The following is a 16,137-nucleotide window of genomic DNA, read 5'->3' as shown; positions in this document are numbered from 1 at the left end:
CTGAGCACAGCCCCGCTCGTGGCACGAGTTGGGGGGCTCCTGGGGGGGAGGGAGCACCCATGTCCCTGGGGGTCCCCCGTGGCAGTGCCCCCGTCCTGGGCTGCAGGAGGGGGTGTCCCTGCACCTGGGGGGGCGTCCCTGCACCTGGGGGAGGGTCCCTGCAGCTGGGGGGTCCCTGTCCCTGGGGGCGCAGCGCAGGGTGCCCGGGGGGGGCTCAGTCCCCGTGCCCAGGAGGGGGGGTGCCGGCGGGGTGCCCCTGGTGCAGCAGGGGGTGCCCGGGGGGGGCTGTTTTGCTCCGCGGGTGCAGCGCGGGGGGGTCCCGGCGGGGGGGGGGCGGGCCGGGCCGGGGGGGCGGGGCCGGGGGGTGGGGGCGGGCCGGGGCCGGGGCTATAAAAGCGGCGGGGGCGGCGGCGCCGCGTCCCCCCCCCGGCGGCGGAGCGGAGCGGAGCGGAGCGGGCGGCGGTGCGGGCTGCGCTACCACCAGCAGCGGCGGCTCTGCGGGGCCGCGCCGGTGAGCGGGGGGGGGCTGCGGGGCCGGGGGGTGGGGGGGCGCGGGGGGGGGGGGTGAGACCCTTCTGACCCCCCCCCTTTGGCCTTCTTTCCCCGCAGGTCTCAGCCACCCCCCAGGCTCCTCTCCAGCTCTGCCCGTCCCCCCCCTTCCCGCCCCCCCCCCATCCGTTTTTATTCGCCCCCTCGTTTTGTACCAGCAACGCCGCCCCCCGCCGCCCCCCCCCGCAGCAAGATGGTGCAGAAGAAGTCGGAAATCCAGGGGTTCCACCGCTCCTTCAAGGTAACGCGGGGGGGCCGGGCCGGATCCTGCTCGCTGCGGTGCGCTGCGTTACGCCCCGTCACCTGCCGGGGGGCCGAGCCGCCCCCACGCTGCCCACAAAAGCACCTGGAGGAAGGCAGAAGCTCCGGTCCCACCGCCGCCCCATGAGCCGCAGAGGGACGGATCCTGCCCTGCTGCGGTGCTGGGGCGCAGCTCAGCTCCTGGGGTGGGCGTGGGGCGGGCGTCCCCGCTCCCCTCGGTGCCCCAAAGCCCCGTGGGGGTGTCAGGCTGCGGCACGGGGCCGCGACACCCCGGGCACACAGGTGGGAGCGCGGCACCCACCAGGCCCTGCGGCGGGACCTGTCGTGCGAGAGTCTTGCAAGAGGGCCGGATCCTGGCAGCACGGAGCGCACGTCCCTGCTTGCACCGCTGCGGCCGGGCGCCGTCCTACCCCCGCGTCCGTCCCGGCCGTATCCCTGTGTCCATCCCGGCCGCTGTCAAGGTCGGGGTGCGCGGGAGGGGACGGATCCTGCGGCCACCCCGCTGCTCTCAATGCTGCCTCTTGTCTCGGCGCGGGGCCGGGGCTGCATGGGATCTTTGTTTAGTTTGGCTGCGAGCGCTTCAAGGGATGCCGGGAGATCATCTGCAACCTGCCCGGGTTATTTTAGCTGACACCTAATCCTGCTTTTAAGGCTTTTGGCTGGGTTTTCGCTCACCCCCTCCTCGGTGGCCGGGGCCGCGGGGGGGACACCTCGGCCGTGCGATGGAGCTGGTGCGCGGCGGTCGCTCCCCATCCCCCAGACCTTTGTGTGCCGAGGCTGCGGCAGCCGGCACGGGCGACCTCATCCTGCCCACGGTGCCGCTTGGCAAGGCTGGGGGGGCACACACAGAGGTCCTGATGCTGAGGCCGTGGTGCACGGCACGGGGGGGGGTCTGGCAGCCCAGGGCAATTCTTCATTTTGCAGATTTGGATTTTCAGTGTGGGGGTACACACGGCCCCCCACGGAGGACACCCCAGGAGCCAGCAGGCTGCTACTGGCAGTTTCTGGCAGTGTGGCCGCGTTTCCCGTGGGGCTGGCACCAGGGCGGGTTTGGGAGCCGGGCGCTGTCTGCCCCCCTCCGCCCGAGCAGGTTTCGTAACCCCACCGAGGCCGCTGCCTTTTCACCTCGCCGGCCGGGTGCCACCCTGCTGTCACTGTGCCAGCGGGGGGCCGGGGTCCTGATGTCCCCGCTGGGTGCTGTGATAGGTTTGGGGTCGTGGAGGCAGCCTCTCCCCTGCCCTGCACCAGGGTTTGGGCTGGGGGGTCAGCCGCGGTCTGGTCCTGTGCCATGGGTCACAGGTGCCTGTGGGTATGATGCTGGCTGCCCCAGATTTAGGGCTGGTGTGGTGCACGTGGCCCCAGCACCATCCCCATCGGGAGTCATGGTCAGACCCTTCTTCCCCTCCTCCTCCTCCCTTAGGCAGCAGCAGTGTGCTGGGGTCCTGTGGGAACGGGTGAGCAGCGCGGGTGCTGAGGCCAGGAGCGTGTCGGAGGCCACATCTGTACGGGGACCTCGCTCATGTTCCTATCGCCCGCAGGGACAAAACCCCTTTGACCTGGAGTTTGACCAGTCCAACCACCTGGAGCCCGTCTTCAACTTCGAGTGCCCGTCCCGTCCCGGTGAGCAGTGCACAGCTGTGTCCTGGGACGTCCCGTCCCATCCTCGCCTCGGGACGTCGTCCCCTCGCCTCACCCCGAAGGCTTTGGGGAGGGCCGGGTGACAGGGCTGTCCCCGCGGGACTGACGCGGGTGGCTTTGCCCTGCTGCAGACATGCCTTCAAGTCAACCCATCGACATCCCCGATGCCAAGAAAAGGAACAAGAAGAAGAAGCGCTGCAGAGCCACTGACAGCTTCTCCGGCAGGTTCGAAGGTGAGCGGGGTGCTCGGGCAGGGTCGGGTCCCTCCTGCTGTTCCCAGGGCTGGGGACAGGCCCGGGAGAAGGGACAGCAACAATGTCCCACGAGGTCTGAGGACTCCGTCCTCCCTGCTGGAGGCTGAGGCGACCTCTCCCCTGCCAGATGTTTACCAGCTGCAGGAGGAGGTGCTCGGGGAAGGGGCCCATGCCAGAGTCCAGTCCTGTGTCAACCTCATCACCAACAAGGAGTACGCAGTGAAGGTAACGCGTGGCTGCGTGCCCGGCTCTGCCTGTGCCTTAGTTTCCCTTCCCACCCTGTGTCCCCTGCTGTCCCAGCTCCTGCCACCACCCAGCCCTGTGATCGTGGTCCCATCCCTTAGCCGCGCTCCTCTCCCTGTTAAATTAGGGCGGCCACGTCTCGCAGGGCGGGCGGGGGATTAAATTAACACTTGCAACGCGGCCCGCGACGCGTGGTGAGGAGGGGCACGGTGCTGCAAGGGTGGCGAGCTCCAGGCCCATGCGTGTCCTCCCCACGGGACTGCGGGCATGGGGGCTGAGGTGGAGGCCCTGCGGTGGGGCTCCGGAGGCTGTGGCCTCAGGGGGGGAGCGCGTTCTGGGGGAGCAGCAGCTGTGCTGCAGTTCGCAGCCCCAAGCCAAGGGGCAGCCCCGTGGCCAAAAAGTGCTGTTGGCTTTTGAGCGTTAGAGCCGAAATGCGGCAGGAACTTGGCTGCCCCCCTTGTAATTATGCACTGGGGAAACTGAGGCAGCGCGGAGGGTGCGTGGTGTCGGGACCCCTGCCTGGCCGGTGGCAGGGACGTGAGCCCTCATCTGCCTGCACCAGGGCTGGCAGCGGTGCAGGGCCCTTGGCTGCAGCCCCGTGGGAGGGAGCGACTTGGCAGCGCTGCGGGAACGGCCTGTTCTGCTGCCTTAACCCCTTCGGGCACCCCCAGCCTCCGTTAGCCCGGCCCCATGCCCTCCAGCCCCCATCTTGGGGACCCCCCTGAGCCCCCTGCCCTGTCTGCGGGGTCCCTCGCTGAGCCCCCCCCGCCCCCTCTCCGCATTTCAGATCATCGAGAAGCGCCTGGGCCACATCCGCAGCAGGGTCTTCCGGGAGGTGGAGATGCTCTACCAGTGCCAGGGACACAGGTACTGTGGGGCCAGCCTCGGGCCTCCGCCGGCCTCCCCTCCCTCCCTCCCTCCCTCCCTCCGGCCTCCCTTCGGCCTCGCCCCGAGCATCTCAAGGCGATGAAAAACGTTTCGCCATGGCAACGGGGGGCCAGGTTGGACCTGTGCCGAGGGGCGTGCGGCTGGGAGAGGTCTGCGAGCAATTAGGGCTGAGCGGGGTGCCCAAAATCCCCCCCCCCCCCCCCCCAATCCCAAGTACCCAGAATGTGGCTGGGGGGTCCCTGGCTGTTTGGATTCAATCATTTGCGATGCAATTCCCTGCTGGCGCCTGTCCTTCGTGGCCCCCCCAGGGGACTGATGCTGGCAGTGGGTTGGTGGGCTCGTGGCGGTGGGGGGGACCCCAATTTTTTTGGGGTTGGCACTGTGAGCCGATCCTGCTGTCCCTGCAGGAACGTCCTGGAGTTGATCGAGTTCTTTGAGGAGGAGGAGAGGTTTTACCTGGTGTTTGAGAAAATGAGAGGAGGTGAGCACAGCGCTGGGGGCTCCCCGAGGGGCACGGGGATGGTGCCACGGAGCCGACCCCCCCGAGCCCTCGCTCCGCTCTCGCCCACTGCAGGCTCCATCCTGACCCACATCCATCGGAGGCGCCACTTCAATGAGCTGGAGGCCAGCGTGGTGGTGCGGGATATTGCCAGCGCCCTTCACTTTCTGCACAACAAAGGTGAGTTTGGGGCTGCAGCCCTTGCCCTTGTGGGGTTGGGGGGGGCTCGGGCTCCCCCCCACATCCCCCTGCCCTGGGGACGCCCCGGCACGGCACGGGGTCAGGCCCAGCTCCATCACGAGGTGTTTGGTGGTGCCGAACCTGTTCCTCCAGTCAGGCTGACTCAAGGCCAGCAGCAATTTCTGCCCTTCCCCATGACACAGGCGGCGATTTTGGGGTGGGGAGGGATGGGGGGGGCTCCCTGTGGTTGCACCCAAGCCCCTCCCCACAGTGGGATCGGGGTGATTTTGGCCTCTCGTTGACTCCATTTTGTCTCCTCTCCCCCTAGGAATAGCACACAGGGATTTAAAACCCGAAAACATTCTGTGTGAGAGCCCAGACCAGGTGAGCAGGGAGCAGCCAGCTGGGGCTTGTGGCTGGGGGGAGGGGGCTCATCCCCTTCCCCCAGGGGTCACCAGCTGCCTGCCCCCCCCCAGGTGTCCCCGGTGAAAATCTGCGACTTCGACTTGGGGAGCGGCATCAAGCTGAATGGCGACTGCTCCCCCATCTCCACCCCCGAGCTGCTCACCCCGGTAAGGCCACGAGCCTGCACCCCTGGGTGCCCCAAGCGCCCCCCCATGCCCTCTACCCCCCCCCCTGCCCCCACGTTATGGGGCCGGGGCTGCTCTCGGCACCCGTTGCGCCCAGCCACCCCCTTCGCTTTCTGGTGGGGTTGCGGGGAGCGGCGTTACCCCGACACCGCACCGAACGTGGGGAGCGCGATCTGGGGGGGTAACCGCGGCCTCAACCCCCCGCTCCTCGCCGGGCTGATGCTGGCAGGCGAGGCTGGGCTTGCGTAATGCGTTCACGAGGGGGGGGCCCTGCACGGCGCGGGGGGGCTGGCACGCAGCCCGGGCTGCCGCGAGCCTTAGCAACAGCCAGCCCCGGCGGAGGCGGCCGCGGAGGCTGGCGGGGAGGGGTGGAGGCTGGGGGGAGGCCGCTGTGATATCCTCCCCTGCCCTGTCTCGGTCTTACACTGGGGGCTCCCTGCTGCAGGAGGCTGCTTGGGTGCAATGGGGGCACCCTAAAAAGCCTTGGGGGGTGTGGGGGGGTGTTATGAGGACACCCCCCCCCCAATGCTGGTGTCCGCCCTGGGGTGAGGGAAGCCCTGCTGCCCTTATCGCAGCGGCGAGGCCCCACGCAGGGCGTCACCGGTGTTTTTTTGGCACCGCTGTTTTATTGGCACGGGGCAGGGGACAGCAGAGCCCAGCTGATGCAATGCAGCAGCAGTGTGTGTGCATGGGGGGCGGAGGGGGCACAAAGCACCCAAATGCTTCCCTCACCCCTCCCCCCAGCCCCTCTCACTCCTGCCTTATCCCTCTTCCCAGGGCAGCACCCGAATTTCCTGGGTGTCACGAGTTGCCCGTTCTCAGCCCTGGGGGGCTGCGGGTGTGGCTGCCCCGGGCCCGGCAGGGTTAAGGCTGTGCAGCGTGCTGGAGGGAGGGCGGCGCGTGTTTTTCTGCTGCGGCATCAGCTGCTGGCGCGGCCGGGGCGATTATCTGCTGCCTGCAGCTTTTCTCTGCCCTCGTCACAAGGCTGGCGCGGTCACGTGCGCTGGAAAGCCCCAGAGTCCCGGGGAGGGGACGGCAAAAAGGGACGCGGGGCCTCAGAGGCGTCCCCGCTGGCATCAGCTGTTAACTCCTGCCGCGGCGGCGAAGGAGGAGCGGGATTGTTCTCAGAGACTGGGGTGCTGGGAGGGGGCTGTGTCCCCTGGGGCTTGTTTTCTGGGGTGACCCTTCGGTGACAACCTGCCCCATGAGGGAGGGGCAGCTCTGCAGCGTCCCCCACGCGGGGGATTTGGGGACCTGATTTGGGGACCCCATGCTTACCCCCGCAGTGCGGCTCAGCCGAGTACATGGCCCCGGAGGTGGTGGAAGCCTTCAACGAGGAGGCGTCCATCTACGACAAGCGCTGCGACCTGTGGAGCCTGGGCGTCATCCTGTACATCATGCTCAGCGGGTACCCCCCCTTCGTGGGCCACTGCGGCTCTGACTGCGGCTGGGACCGCGGCGAGGCCTGCCACACCTGCCAGGTGCGCCCAAAACCCCCCAAACCCACACACACACACACCTTGTCTGGATGGTTTTTTCCTTTATTTCTGCCCCCCTCCCCCAGAACATGCTGTTTGAGAGCATCCAGGAAGGCAAGTACGAGTTTCCCGACAAGGACTGGGCGCACATCTCCTTTGGAGCCAAAGACCTCATTTCCAAGCTGCTGGTGAGGGATGCGAAGAAGCGGCTCAGCGCGGCCCAGGTCCTGGAGCACCCTTGGGTGCAGGGGGTGAGTGCTGCCTGCTTGCCCCCCCCCCCCCACACACCTCAATGCAGCACCCCCAAAAGCTGAGGGGGGGCTGCAGGATGCCCAGCTCTGAGCGGCTCCATCTCGTTGCAGTGCGCCCCGGATAACACCCTGCCGACCCCCATCATCCTGCAGAGGTGAGCGGGGGTGTGTGTGTGCTGGGGGGGCCTGGAATCACAGAACCATGATCTGGGTTGGAAGGGACCTTGAAGCCCACCCCGTCCCACCCCTGCCATGGGCACGACCCCCCCAGCAGCCCAGGCTGCCCCCAGCCCCATCCAGCCTGGCCTTGGGCACTGCCAGGGATGGGGCACCCACAGCTCCTCGGGGCAGCCTCAGCCAGGGCCTCACCGCTCTCAGGGGGAAGAATTTCTTCCTAATATTGGATCTAAATCAATTTTTAATTTAAAACCAATGCCCATAGAATCGTAGGCTCCTGGCTCATGCTGCTTTGTGAGGGGTTCTGCCACAGCTCTTGTGCCCTGGGCAGTGGTCACAATGTGTGATTTGGGTTTGAGCCATGTTTCTGGCACTGTCCAGCCTGGTGCCATGTTGCATGTGGGGTGAAAGACCCCAAAACATGGGCTCAGCCCCCCCTCCGCCTGCACCCCTAAACCCCTGCTCTCCCCCTTAGGAACAGCAGTGCCAAAGAGCTCACCTCCTTTGCCGCCGAGGCCATCGCTGTCAACCGCCAGCTGACCCAGCGTGACGAGGACGAGGAGGAGGAGGAGGAGGCGCGACCCATCATCATCAAAGCTACCTCATGGGCCATGCAGCTCTCGCCCCCCTCCGAGTCCAAGCTGGCCAAGCGGCGGCAGAAGAGCAGCCTGGCCAAGGCGGTGGCCGCGGGGCAGCACCTGGTGGCCCCGCTGGTCCTGGTGGCCGACCAAGCTTGAGCCCCGCGCCACTCCCCCTTGTCCATGCCCTTCCCAGCCTCTCCTCTTCTTCTCTCCCCACCCCCCCTCCAGCCCCCCTCCCCAAAAACCAACACTGTTTCTAGCTGGTGACAAGATCAGGACACGTCCTGTTGGCTGGTTTCCAAGGTTTTGCTGATCTTGTAGGGCTGGGGCTGGGAGGGTTTGTTTAAGATCTTTTTTTTTTTTTAAAGGTATTAAATCAAGCGTGAGGTTGCTTCACCCAGGGCACACTCAAGGACATCTGACAGACACATGGACTTTTGTTTCTTGACTCTTGGTTTCTCCCCTGACATTTCCCCCCCACCTTGCCCCCCTGCCCCAACACCAAAGGACTCTCTTTATCTGCGGCTGCTTTGACGATTTCAGCTCATTTCATACTGTGAACAAAAGCCCCTCGGTCGCGTTTCCAACAACAGTAGCAGCACTTTAACCTCGGCTCCCTCTGGAGCTGCAGGTTACCCCTGATGTTGGGGAGGGGGCACGCGGGGGGACCCCATCCTGTCCCAGCTGCGCTTTCGGGGACACGCTGGCATCGTGCAGGGAACTGCGGTGGCCAGAGGGGACGGTGCTGGTGCGGGAGCAGCATCCCATCCCGTCCTGCTGCCTGAAACCCCAGCTTGCAAACCTACCCCCTCCCCACCCCCCCGGCAGCCAGCTTCCAGAATAAGCTATTCACTCACTTTATCCTTTTAATTTTTAATTGTTATTGTTGGTTTTAAACTGCTAGCTGTGCTTCTCTACAGGGCACGGAGAAATGTCTTCCTTTCCACCCTCGCTCCAGCAAGCGGCTCCTGGGGGTAAGGTCAGAGCGTGGGGAGATGCTCGGGGTGGCCCCGATGTGGTGCTCCTGCACTGGGGGGGTTTGTGCACCCCTGGTTTCAGAGCAGCTGGAAAACCAAAGGAAAACAACCCTTTGGGAATAACGGGGTGCTCATGGATACAAACAGGAACCCCCCTTACGTAGGGACCTGCTGCAGGGCGGCACGACCCAGCCTGGCTTCGGGCTGGCCCTGAGGCTGCAGTGGCAGAAGGGGGTGCCCTGGGGGTGGCGGCAGCACCCAAGGGTCCCCGCGGGATTCCGGGGCCGGAGGGTTTGGGGTCAGGGTGACAATGGTGCGGGGTCTGCAGGGCAGCCGGGGAGAGCTGGCTGCGTGCAGTGGTGGTCACGGTGCGCGTCTGTGCCTCCCTCGGACCCTGCTGTGGGAAGGCAGGGGGGCAGGCAGGGGGAGGACTGGGAGACGCTGGATTGAAAAGCCCACGCGTGGGGTCAGAGCCAGCTCCTGCAGCTAGCGGCCGTCCCTGTGTCCTCCCCCCCCCCCCATCCGTTCCCCTCTGAGCATGGGAAGGGAGGGTGCCCCATTTGTTTGCAGTCTCCCCCATCTAACTCAGTGCTTGGAGCTTTATATTGTCATAAAAAAGCAACCTCGACCCATCATGTGCACAGTGAAGGTTGTGGGAGCTCGCTTTGAGCCAGGGAAGAGATTTTCCCGGGTCTTTAGCTGAAGACAGTCGCTGTCTCCGGGGGTGAGGGGGAAGTTATCCTTTTTGTTTTAAGACTGCTGACAGCAATACTATGCAATACGTGTTGTTTTTTGTTTCAGGGAGGTGTGTGTGAGTTATCTTGGGAGACAATGATCGAGGTGGCGGTGATGTTTGGGGCAGGGACCGGCTTTTCTCACCCACCCCAGCCCTTCTGCTGAATAGCATCAGCGGGCCGGGGACAGCAGCCCACCCCCCTCCCCAAAACCACCGTGCCCCCCGATCCGCCCTCTCCCCCGGGTGCCCGGTCCCGCTGCTCAGGTGGGAACCCCTCCGGAGAGGCCTCCTTTAAAGGAAAAAAAAATTCCATCTTGATTGTACATTACTTTTTATAGCTTATTTTGTTTTATCAGTTGTAGATAATTCCTTGTTGTCTTATATTAAGAAATACTTGAATGATGTACAGTACGCGATGCCTTGAGCTGGTATTGTGAAAGCTATTGTTAATGCTGCACGCCGCAGCCTTTTTTTAAAAAAAAAAATTGTGGGATGGGGATGGCGGGGGATGGCTCTGAAATTTTTGTCCCCCTGTGCTTTTGTTGGCAAACAGCATTTCCCCTTCTTCCCACGTGCAAGACCTGTATTTTTACGTACATGCACTCTTCCGAAGGCTCGCCGGTGCGTTTTGGCTCGGGGTTCGGTTTGGTGGCGTGGTTGCGGCACGTGGCAGGGTCTCTGCGTCTGTAAGGATGTTCGATGCCTCTAGGCCTGGGGGGTTGCCTCTGGAGCACCTCCGGCCCTGTGGGTGCTTGGTGGCAGCAGCGGGCACCCATGGGTGCTGGGCGCGATGCTTGTGCCAGGCAGATGCTTCCCTGTGCTGTGCTCCGTGCCCGGTTCCCCAAAGCCCTTTGGTCTCCCCCTGCTCGTGCAAAGCCTCCCCCATAGAGCATCTGTCCTGGAAACCAACTTCTTTTTTTTCTTTTTAAAGCTGGAAACTTTAAGCGTTTTGGCTCCCCCTTCTCCCCCCTTTGCCCCCTCCCCTTCAGCCAACTAACTCGACTTAGGACTGGTTAGAAACTTTTACTGTGAAGCTAACTTTTTTTTATCGAAATAGGAGAAACTTTCTCCACTTTACAATTGATGAAGACTGCCAAAGCTGGTTCGACAAGAGTCACGTTAACGCACTGTTGGTTTGTACACAGGCAGCCTCTGCTCGGGGGCTGGCTGGAAAATAAAAATGAAAACAAACAAAAAAAATTAAAAAGGAAAAAAACAAAAAACAAGCACTTTACTGTATGTACCAGGTGAACTGATACAGCTGAATTGAAGTTTTCCTTTATAACAATTGTTGATGCCAGAATTTTGTATTCTGTTTTGTAAGAATTTAATAAAAATGCGTTGAGACCTACCGGAGAGCTGGGTGGCTTCTCCCAGCTCTGTTTTGTGATCGCTGTGTTCCCAAACTGCCCTACCCTTCTCTGTGGGGTGGTGGGAGGGGGAAACTGCGGCCAGCAGAAAGTGCCTGCTTGGTGTCACCCTCTGGGGGTGCCCTCCCTGGGGCTCGTGGGGACAGCCTCAGTGATGCTGCTGTCTCTGCAGAGGAATCCATGCTTGCTGCTTGAAAAATGGCTCAGCTGCTTCCTGCAGTATCTGGATCTGTCCAGGACGGCTGGGCAGTGTGTCCTCTCCCAGGGGTGCTTGGGTGGCACCAGAGCTGAAGCCCCCTGGATGGGGATGAGCAGGGGGTGCCCCATCCATCCTGCTGAGCTGTGTCTCTGGAGCCATTGCACGGCGACCCTGGCCATTTCTGCAGCATCCAGCCCTCTGCTCTCCTCTTCCCACCTTGTGCATCCTTCTCCCAGCCCCATCACCCTCCTTCCCCTCTTGTGTTGTCTCCCCTGGCCTCGGACTGTCAGCTTTCTGCTCCAGAAACACTCCCTTTTTCCATGGTCTGTCCACCAAGAGGCTGGGTGGATCCCAGGCAGGTGGGGGCAAAGGTTTCTGCTTTGGGCATTAACCTTGGCAAACTGTTCCCCCCACGAGGTCCCCCTTCCTCTCCACCGCCCCCAAAAAGCGCCCTGCGGTTGGACACCGGGAAAAAGCACGTGTGGGGAAGGGCAGCGCTGAAAATAGCCCGGCCCTGAGCTGAAATAACCTGCGCTGCTCGGGTGCTGCAGCATCAGCCCAAAATAGTTGCTCGTGCTGAGACGAGGGAGCTGTTAACGTGGCCGTGACGCTTTGTGGTGACAAACATCCTGCAGTGGGAAAGGCGATAGTGTTGGCTGTCCTGGTGGCACCCAGGTGACATGGCAGGGCCTGTGGCCTTGGTGGGATGCAGTGGCTCGTGTCACTGGAAGTGGTGTTGGTGTTTTGTTGGCTCACCGCACTGGAAGTGGTGTCAGTGTTTTTGGGGGATGAAGCGTGGCCGTGCTGGTGATGGTGGACAACCCATGCCTTGTCCTGCTTGGACAAAGCCTTTTGTGAGGACCACGGGCTCCTTTGTGGTCACCAGCCCCAGAACCACCCTGAGCGTGCAGAGATGGAGGACTGAAAGGTTTGTATTGGAAAAAAAAAAAAAAGAAAAAAAAAAGAAAAAAAAGAGTAATTTTCCTTTTTCTGCTTTTAAAATGTTTCATAGTACAGGTCAGGGAAGGAAAGAACTCCTGCGTGTTTTGCAGTGGATTACTGCACCTGTCCAGGCAAACAAAACAAACCAATTAGAGGTGTTTTTTTTTTTGGTAGAATGTACCATTTTGGTGGTTGGTTTGTGGCCGTGCTGTGGGCATGCAGGTTCTCCCCGACAGCACCCAGTGCACTGGATGCAGCATGAGGCCCTCGGTGGCAGCAGGACGGTGCAGAGCAGCCGAGGCTCCCCGAATGTGGGAGAGCCGCTGCTGCCATGGCCAGAGCACACCAACAGCCTGGTGACGCATCTGCTCACCTGGCCAGAGGCTTAAATAAGCGCTCATTGCTCAAGCATGGGGTTTGGCAAGTCCCATTTTAGCCCTGCTCTTGCTAACACCCACGCTGCGGCTTGTCTTGCCGTGTGGTCTCCTCTCCAGTGCTCCTGAAAGCCTGTCGCAGTCTGACCGAGCTGTTCGGCCAGCCCTCTCTGGCTATGCCAGTCTTTTGCTTGGAATGCTTATTGCAAATATAAGTGGTTTTTGCCTCTACAATGTACAGACGCGACGGGTGTTCTCTGTCACTGACCTCCGAGTGCTCCAGCCCCAACGATCCCACTACCACGGGCTTTCAGCTGCTTGTAGCTGGCCCCTGTGCGACAGACCCCTATTTCCAGGTCTGTATTTGGCCAGCCTTCCTCCAGCATCAGCTGAGTTTCACAGATTCCTCCACCAAGAATCACTACCGTGGTTAGCCTTTTTATCGCATTGCGATTACTTCCTAAAAACCTGGTCTAAAATAGTACCGCCTTTTGCTGAGTGCCTGATTTGTGAAGAAATCTGTTGGCTATCAGATCCAGAAATAACGGTGCCTTGCCATTTTTAGGAGCGTTTGTTCTCAGCTTTATTTCTGGGAAGTTAAATTCTCCCAGATGGCACTATTTTTGACTGTATTTCTTTGTCTAATAACGCTGCTGATCGCTGCTGCTTTGGTGACTAGCGAACACCTCGCCCCATCCCGCGGTGCCTTCCTGCACCCCTGCCCAGGTGACAGCACCCCGAGCACACCTTTGTGCTGTCCACATGATCCCGTCTTATTTCTGTCATAGCTTTCTTTCCATTGGCCTGGATTTGAGCCTCAGGCTACCACCACAAAATGAATCATTTTTCATTCATTTAATCACGTGCCAAATACATGAGCTCTAATTAGCTGCGGCACGGCCAGCGTGGTGGGCAGGGGACCAGCCGGTGCCACCTGCCCCGGACGAGGCTCCATGCGACCATGAAGTGTCCAACCTTCCAGCTGCGCGCGGGGACGTGCAGTAGTCTGCAGCTCCCTCTAATGTTTATGGCCTGTACAAGGCAGATGAAACCAGAGCAGGACTGAGCGGGACCCAGCAGGCTTCGCGCAGGCACCATCCAGGCATCCGGACGTTGTGTTTGCGAATTAAAAAAAAAAAAAAAAAAGGCGACACTGAACTGCATGGAAGCAGCTCGGCCATCAAGGGGGTGTGAGTCTGTGGCACGCTGAGCAAATGGTGTGAAAGCAAAACCAACGCGGTGTTTTTGAAAGAGACTACGTCTGTATGCAATGCTCAGTTATCAGTAATACTAGAAATATTTCACAAGAAAAAGCAACATCCCTCTAAAGACTCCTATGCAGTCCTGCATGCACAGATTAGATGCCAGAAGGGACAATTACGACGGCCAGCTCTGAACCCCAGCATAGCTGTGGTTAGGGGAGATTCCCCATTTAGCGTAACACAGCTTTAAAAAAAATGCAGCACAAACCTGCTGGTATGTTATGCAGCAGAAATAGGTATTCGATAACGTGATACAAAACCAGGTCGGAAGCTCTCGGTCCAAACTAGTGATGTAACGATACCGCAGTGATGTGCCACAGCACTGGCCACAGCGATTAATCTGGGAGATTCCCTCGGCTATATGAGGGTCTCAAAGCTTTGAAGCAATGCAACTAACGTCTTTGTGCAGTAACAAAATGGTATGGCAAAGGCACGCAAAACAGAAGGGGAAGCCAGCGCACTGCCTTCCCGAGCATGTTGAATCAAGGACCACGCATTTGCTCTCACATGCACACATACCTCGAGGCGCTGAAGGGTTGCGTAAAGGCTCCCAAAGGGAGTTCAGGTGTACCAAAGGCTTCCGTCGGGAGCACAGTTTGATGGGGGAAAGTGGCCCCGTACATGTTTTTTTTAGGGTCCTAATTAGGGTTGGGCTTAGTGTTCTGGTTAGGGTTGTTTGGAAAGAGAGAAGGCGCAGAGCCCTGTTGTGTGTGGGGTTGCGTAAAGGCTCCCCAAGGGAGTTCAGGTGTACCAAAGGCTTCTTTTGGGAGCACTTTTTGATGGGAGAAACTGGTGATGTACATCATAATTAGTGTTAGACCACTAGATTGCTGGACTTGTCTTTACGTCGCCTCGAGGGTTCAACAGCAGGCTTGTAGGATACCCTAGAGGCTTCTAGATTTTAGGTAGAGTTCTTATTTTGCCTCTTGGATTCAAGAGGTTGCTCCTAGGGCAGCCTACAGTGTCCTGGGAGGCCTCTAGGGCATCCTAGGGGACACTGGAGGTCACTGAGACGTTTTACTTGGGAGCTAGAGGGCACTGGGTGGCCCTGGTAGACCTGTGGAGGATCTAGAGTGCAGAGGACCACAGGAGGCCTCCAGTGTGCTTAGGAGTGCACTAGAGAGCCCTGCGAGGCCTACAGAGGATTCTAGATTCCAGGAAGATTCCTTAGTTTGCCTCTAGGGTTCAAGAGAAGGCTCGCAGTGCATCCTAGAGTGCCCTGGAAGGCCTCTAGGGCATCCTAGATGACACAGGGGGTCACTGGGAGGCTTTTTGGGGGAAGTAGAGGACACTGGGTGGCCCTGGTAGACCTACAGAAGATCTAGAGTGCAGAGGAGGACCATAGGAGGTCTCCAGCGTGCCTGAGAGTGCACTAGAGAGCCCTGTGAAGCATCCAGAGGCAACTACAATCCAGGAAGAGTCATTATTTTTGCCTCTAGGGTGCAAGAGGAGGCTCTCAGTGCATCGTAGAGTGCCCTGGGAGGCATCCAGGGCATTCTAGTGGAATACTGGGGATCACTGGGAGGCTTTCCGGGGGAGCTAGAGGGCACTGGGTGACCCTGGTAGACCTGTGGAGGATCTAGAGTGCAGCAGAGGACCACAGGAGGCCTCCTTTGTGCTTGAGAGTGCTCTAGAGATCCCTGCGAGGCCTCCAGAGGATTCTAGATTCCAGGAAGAGTCCTTGTTTTGCCTCTAGGATTCAAGAGGTTGCTTCTATGGCACCCTAGAGTGCCCTGGGAGGCCTCTAGGGCGTCCTAAAGGAAACTGGGGGTCACTGGGAGGCTTTCTGGAGGAGCTAGAGGGCACTGGGTGACCCAGGTAGAACTACCCAGCATCTACAGTTCAGGGGAGGACCACAGGAGGCCTCCAGTGTGCCCAAGAGTGCACTAGGGAGTCCTGCAAGGCCTCTAGATTCCTGGAAGAGTGCTTATTATGCCTCTAGGGTGCAAGAGGGGGCTCATACGGCACCCAGCCTCACAGTGACCCCCCTTTTTCCTCTAGGATGCCTTCCAGGGCATTCTAGGGCATCCTGCCCTAGTGGGTCAACAGCAGGCCCAGCGCAATTTATGGTGCCATATGAGAAACCTCTTGCACCCTAGAGGCAAAATAAGACTCTTTCTGGAATATAGTGGCCTCTGAAGGCCTCACAGGGCTCCCTAGTGCACTCCCAAGCACACTGGAGGCCTCCTGTGGTCCTCCGCTGCACTCTAGGTCCTCCGCAGGTCTATCAGGGCCACCCAGTGCCCTCTAGCTCCCCCGGAAATCCTCCCAGTGACCTCCAGTTTCCTCTAGGTTGCCCTAGAGGCCTTCCAGGGCACTCTAGAATGCACTGTGAGCCTCCTTTTGAATCCCAGAGGCAAAATAAGTCCTGGTGCCAGCCATCGTGCTTTTGGCCTCTCTGACTGGCATGGAAAGGCAGCTCTGACCCTGCGGGATCAGGGTTGCCGTGGTGTCATGACAGTTGCACACCAAGACACGACGGACCAGGCGGTGGGATCGGTCGCAGAGGAGCTGCTTGCTTGTCCAAGCAGGACAATGCCTGCGGTGCTGGGGGAGCAGCCCTGGTGTCAGCAGTGGCCCTGTTCCTCCGGGCTGATTATCCTGGGATAGCGGTGTCCTCGGGATGTGGGGAGCCCTGTTAGTAAGAGCATGGAGCCCCAGCCCTCTGTGTACCCCCTCTGTGCAGCC

At 60.5% G+C, this 16,137-nt stretch overlaps 1 protein-coding gene across 1 annotated transcript; it reads left to right on the top strand.

The window, feature by feature from the left end:
- Positions 1–423: 423 nt before the first annotated feature.
- On the top strand, positions 424–10,653 carry MKNK2 (MAPK interacting serine/threonine kinase 2). The gene is made up of 14 exons (XM_083810567.1): positions 424–511; positions 610–790; positions 2,349–2,430; positions 2,580–2,681; positions 2,830–2,927; positions 3,733–3,812; positions 4,241–4,314; positions 4,408–4,512; positions 4,841–4,896; positions 4,989–5,084; positions 6,389–6,583; positions 6,667–6,831; positions 6,943–6,986; positions 7,484–10,653. The coding sequence occupies exons 2-14, from the start codon at positions 743–745 to the stop codon at positions 7,743–7,745; spliced, it is 1,407 nt and encodes a 468-aa protein (XP_083666693.1). The 5' UTR covers positions 424–511; positions 610–742; the 3' UTR covers positions 7,746–10,653.
- The last annotated feature ends 5,484 nt before the right edge of the window (positions 10,654–16,137 follow it).

This window comes from Anser anser (genome assembly GCF_964211835.1).
Source record: "Anser anser genome assembly, chromosome: 25".
Classification (NCBI taxonomy): domain Eukaryota; kingdom Metazoa; phylum Chordata; class Aves; order Anseriformes; family Anatidae; genus Anser; species Anser anser.
The sequence above is the reverse complement of the archived record's forward strand: the minus strand, read 5'-3'. Positions and strand labels throughout refer to the sequence as shown.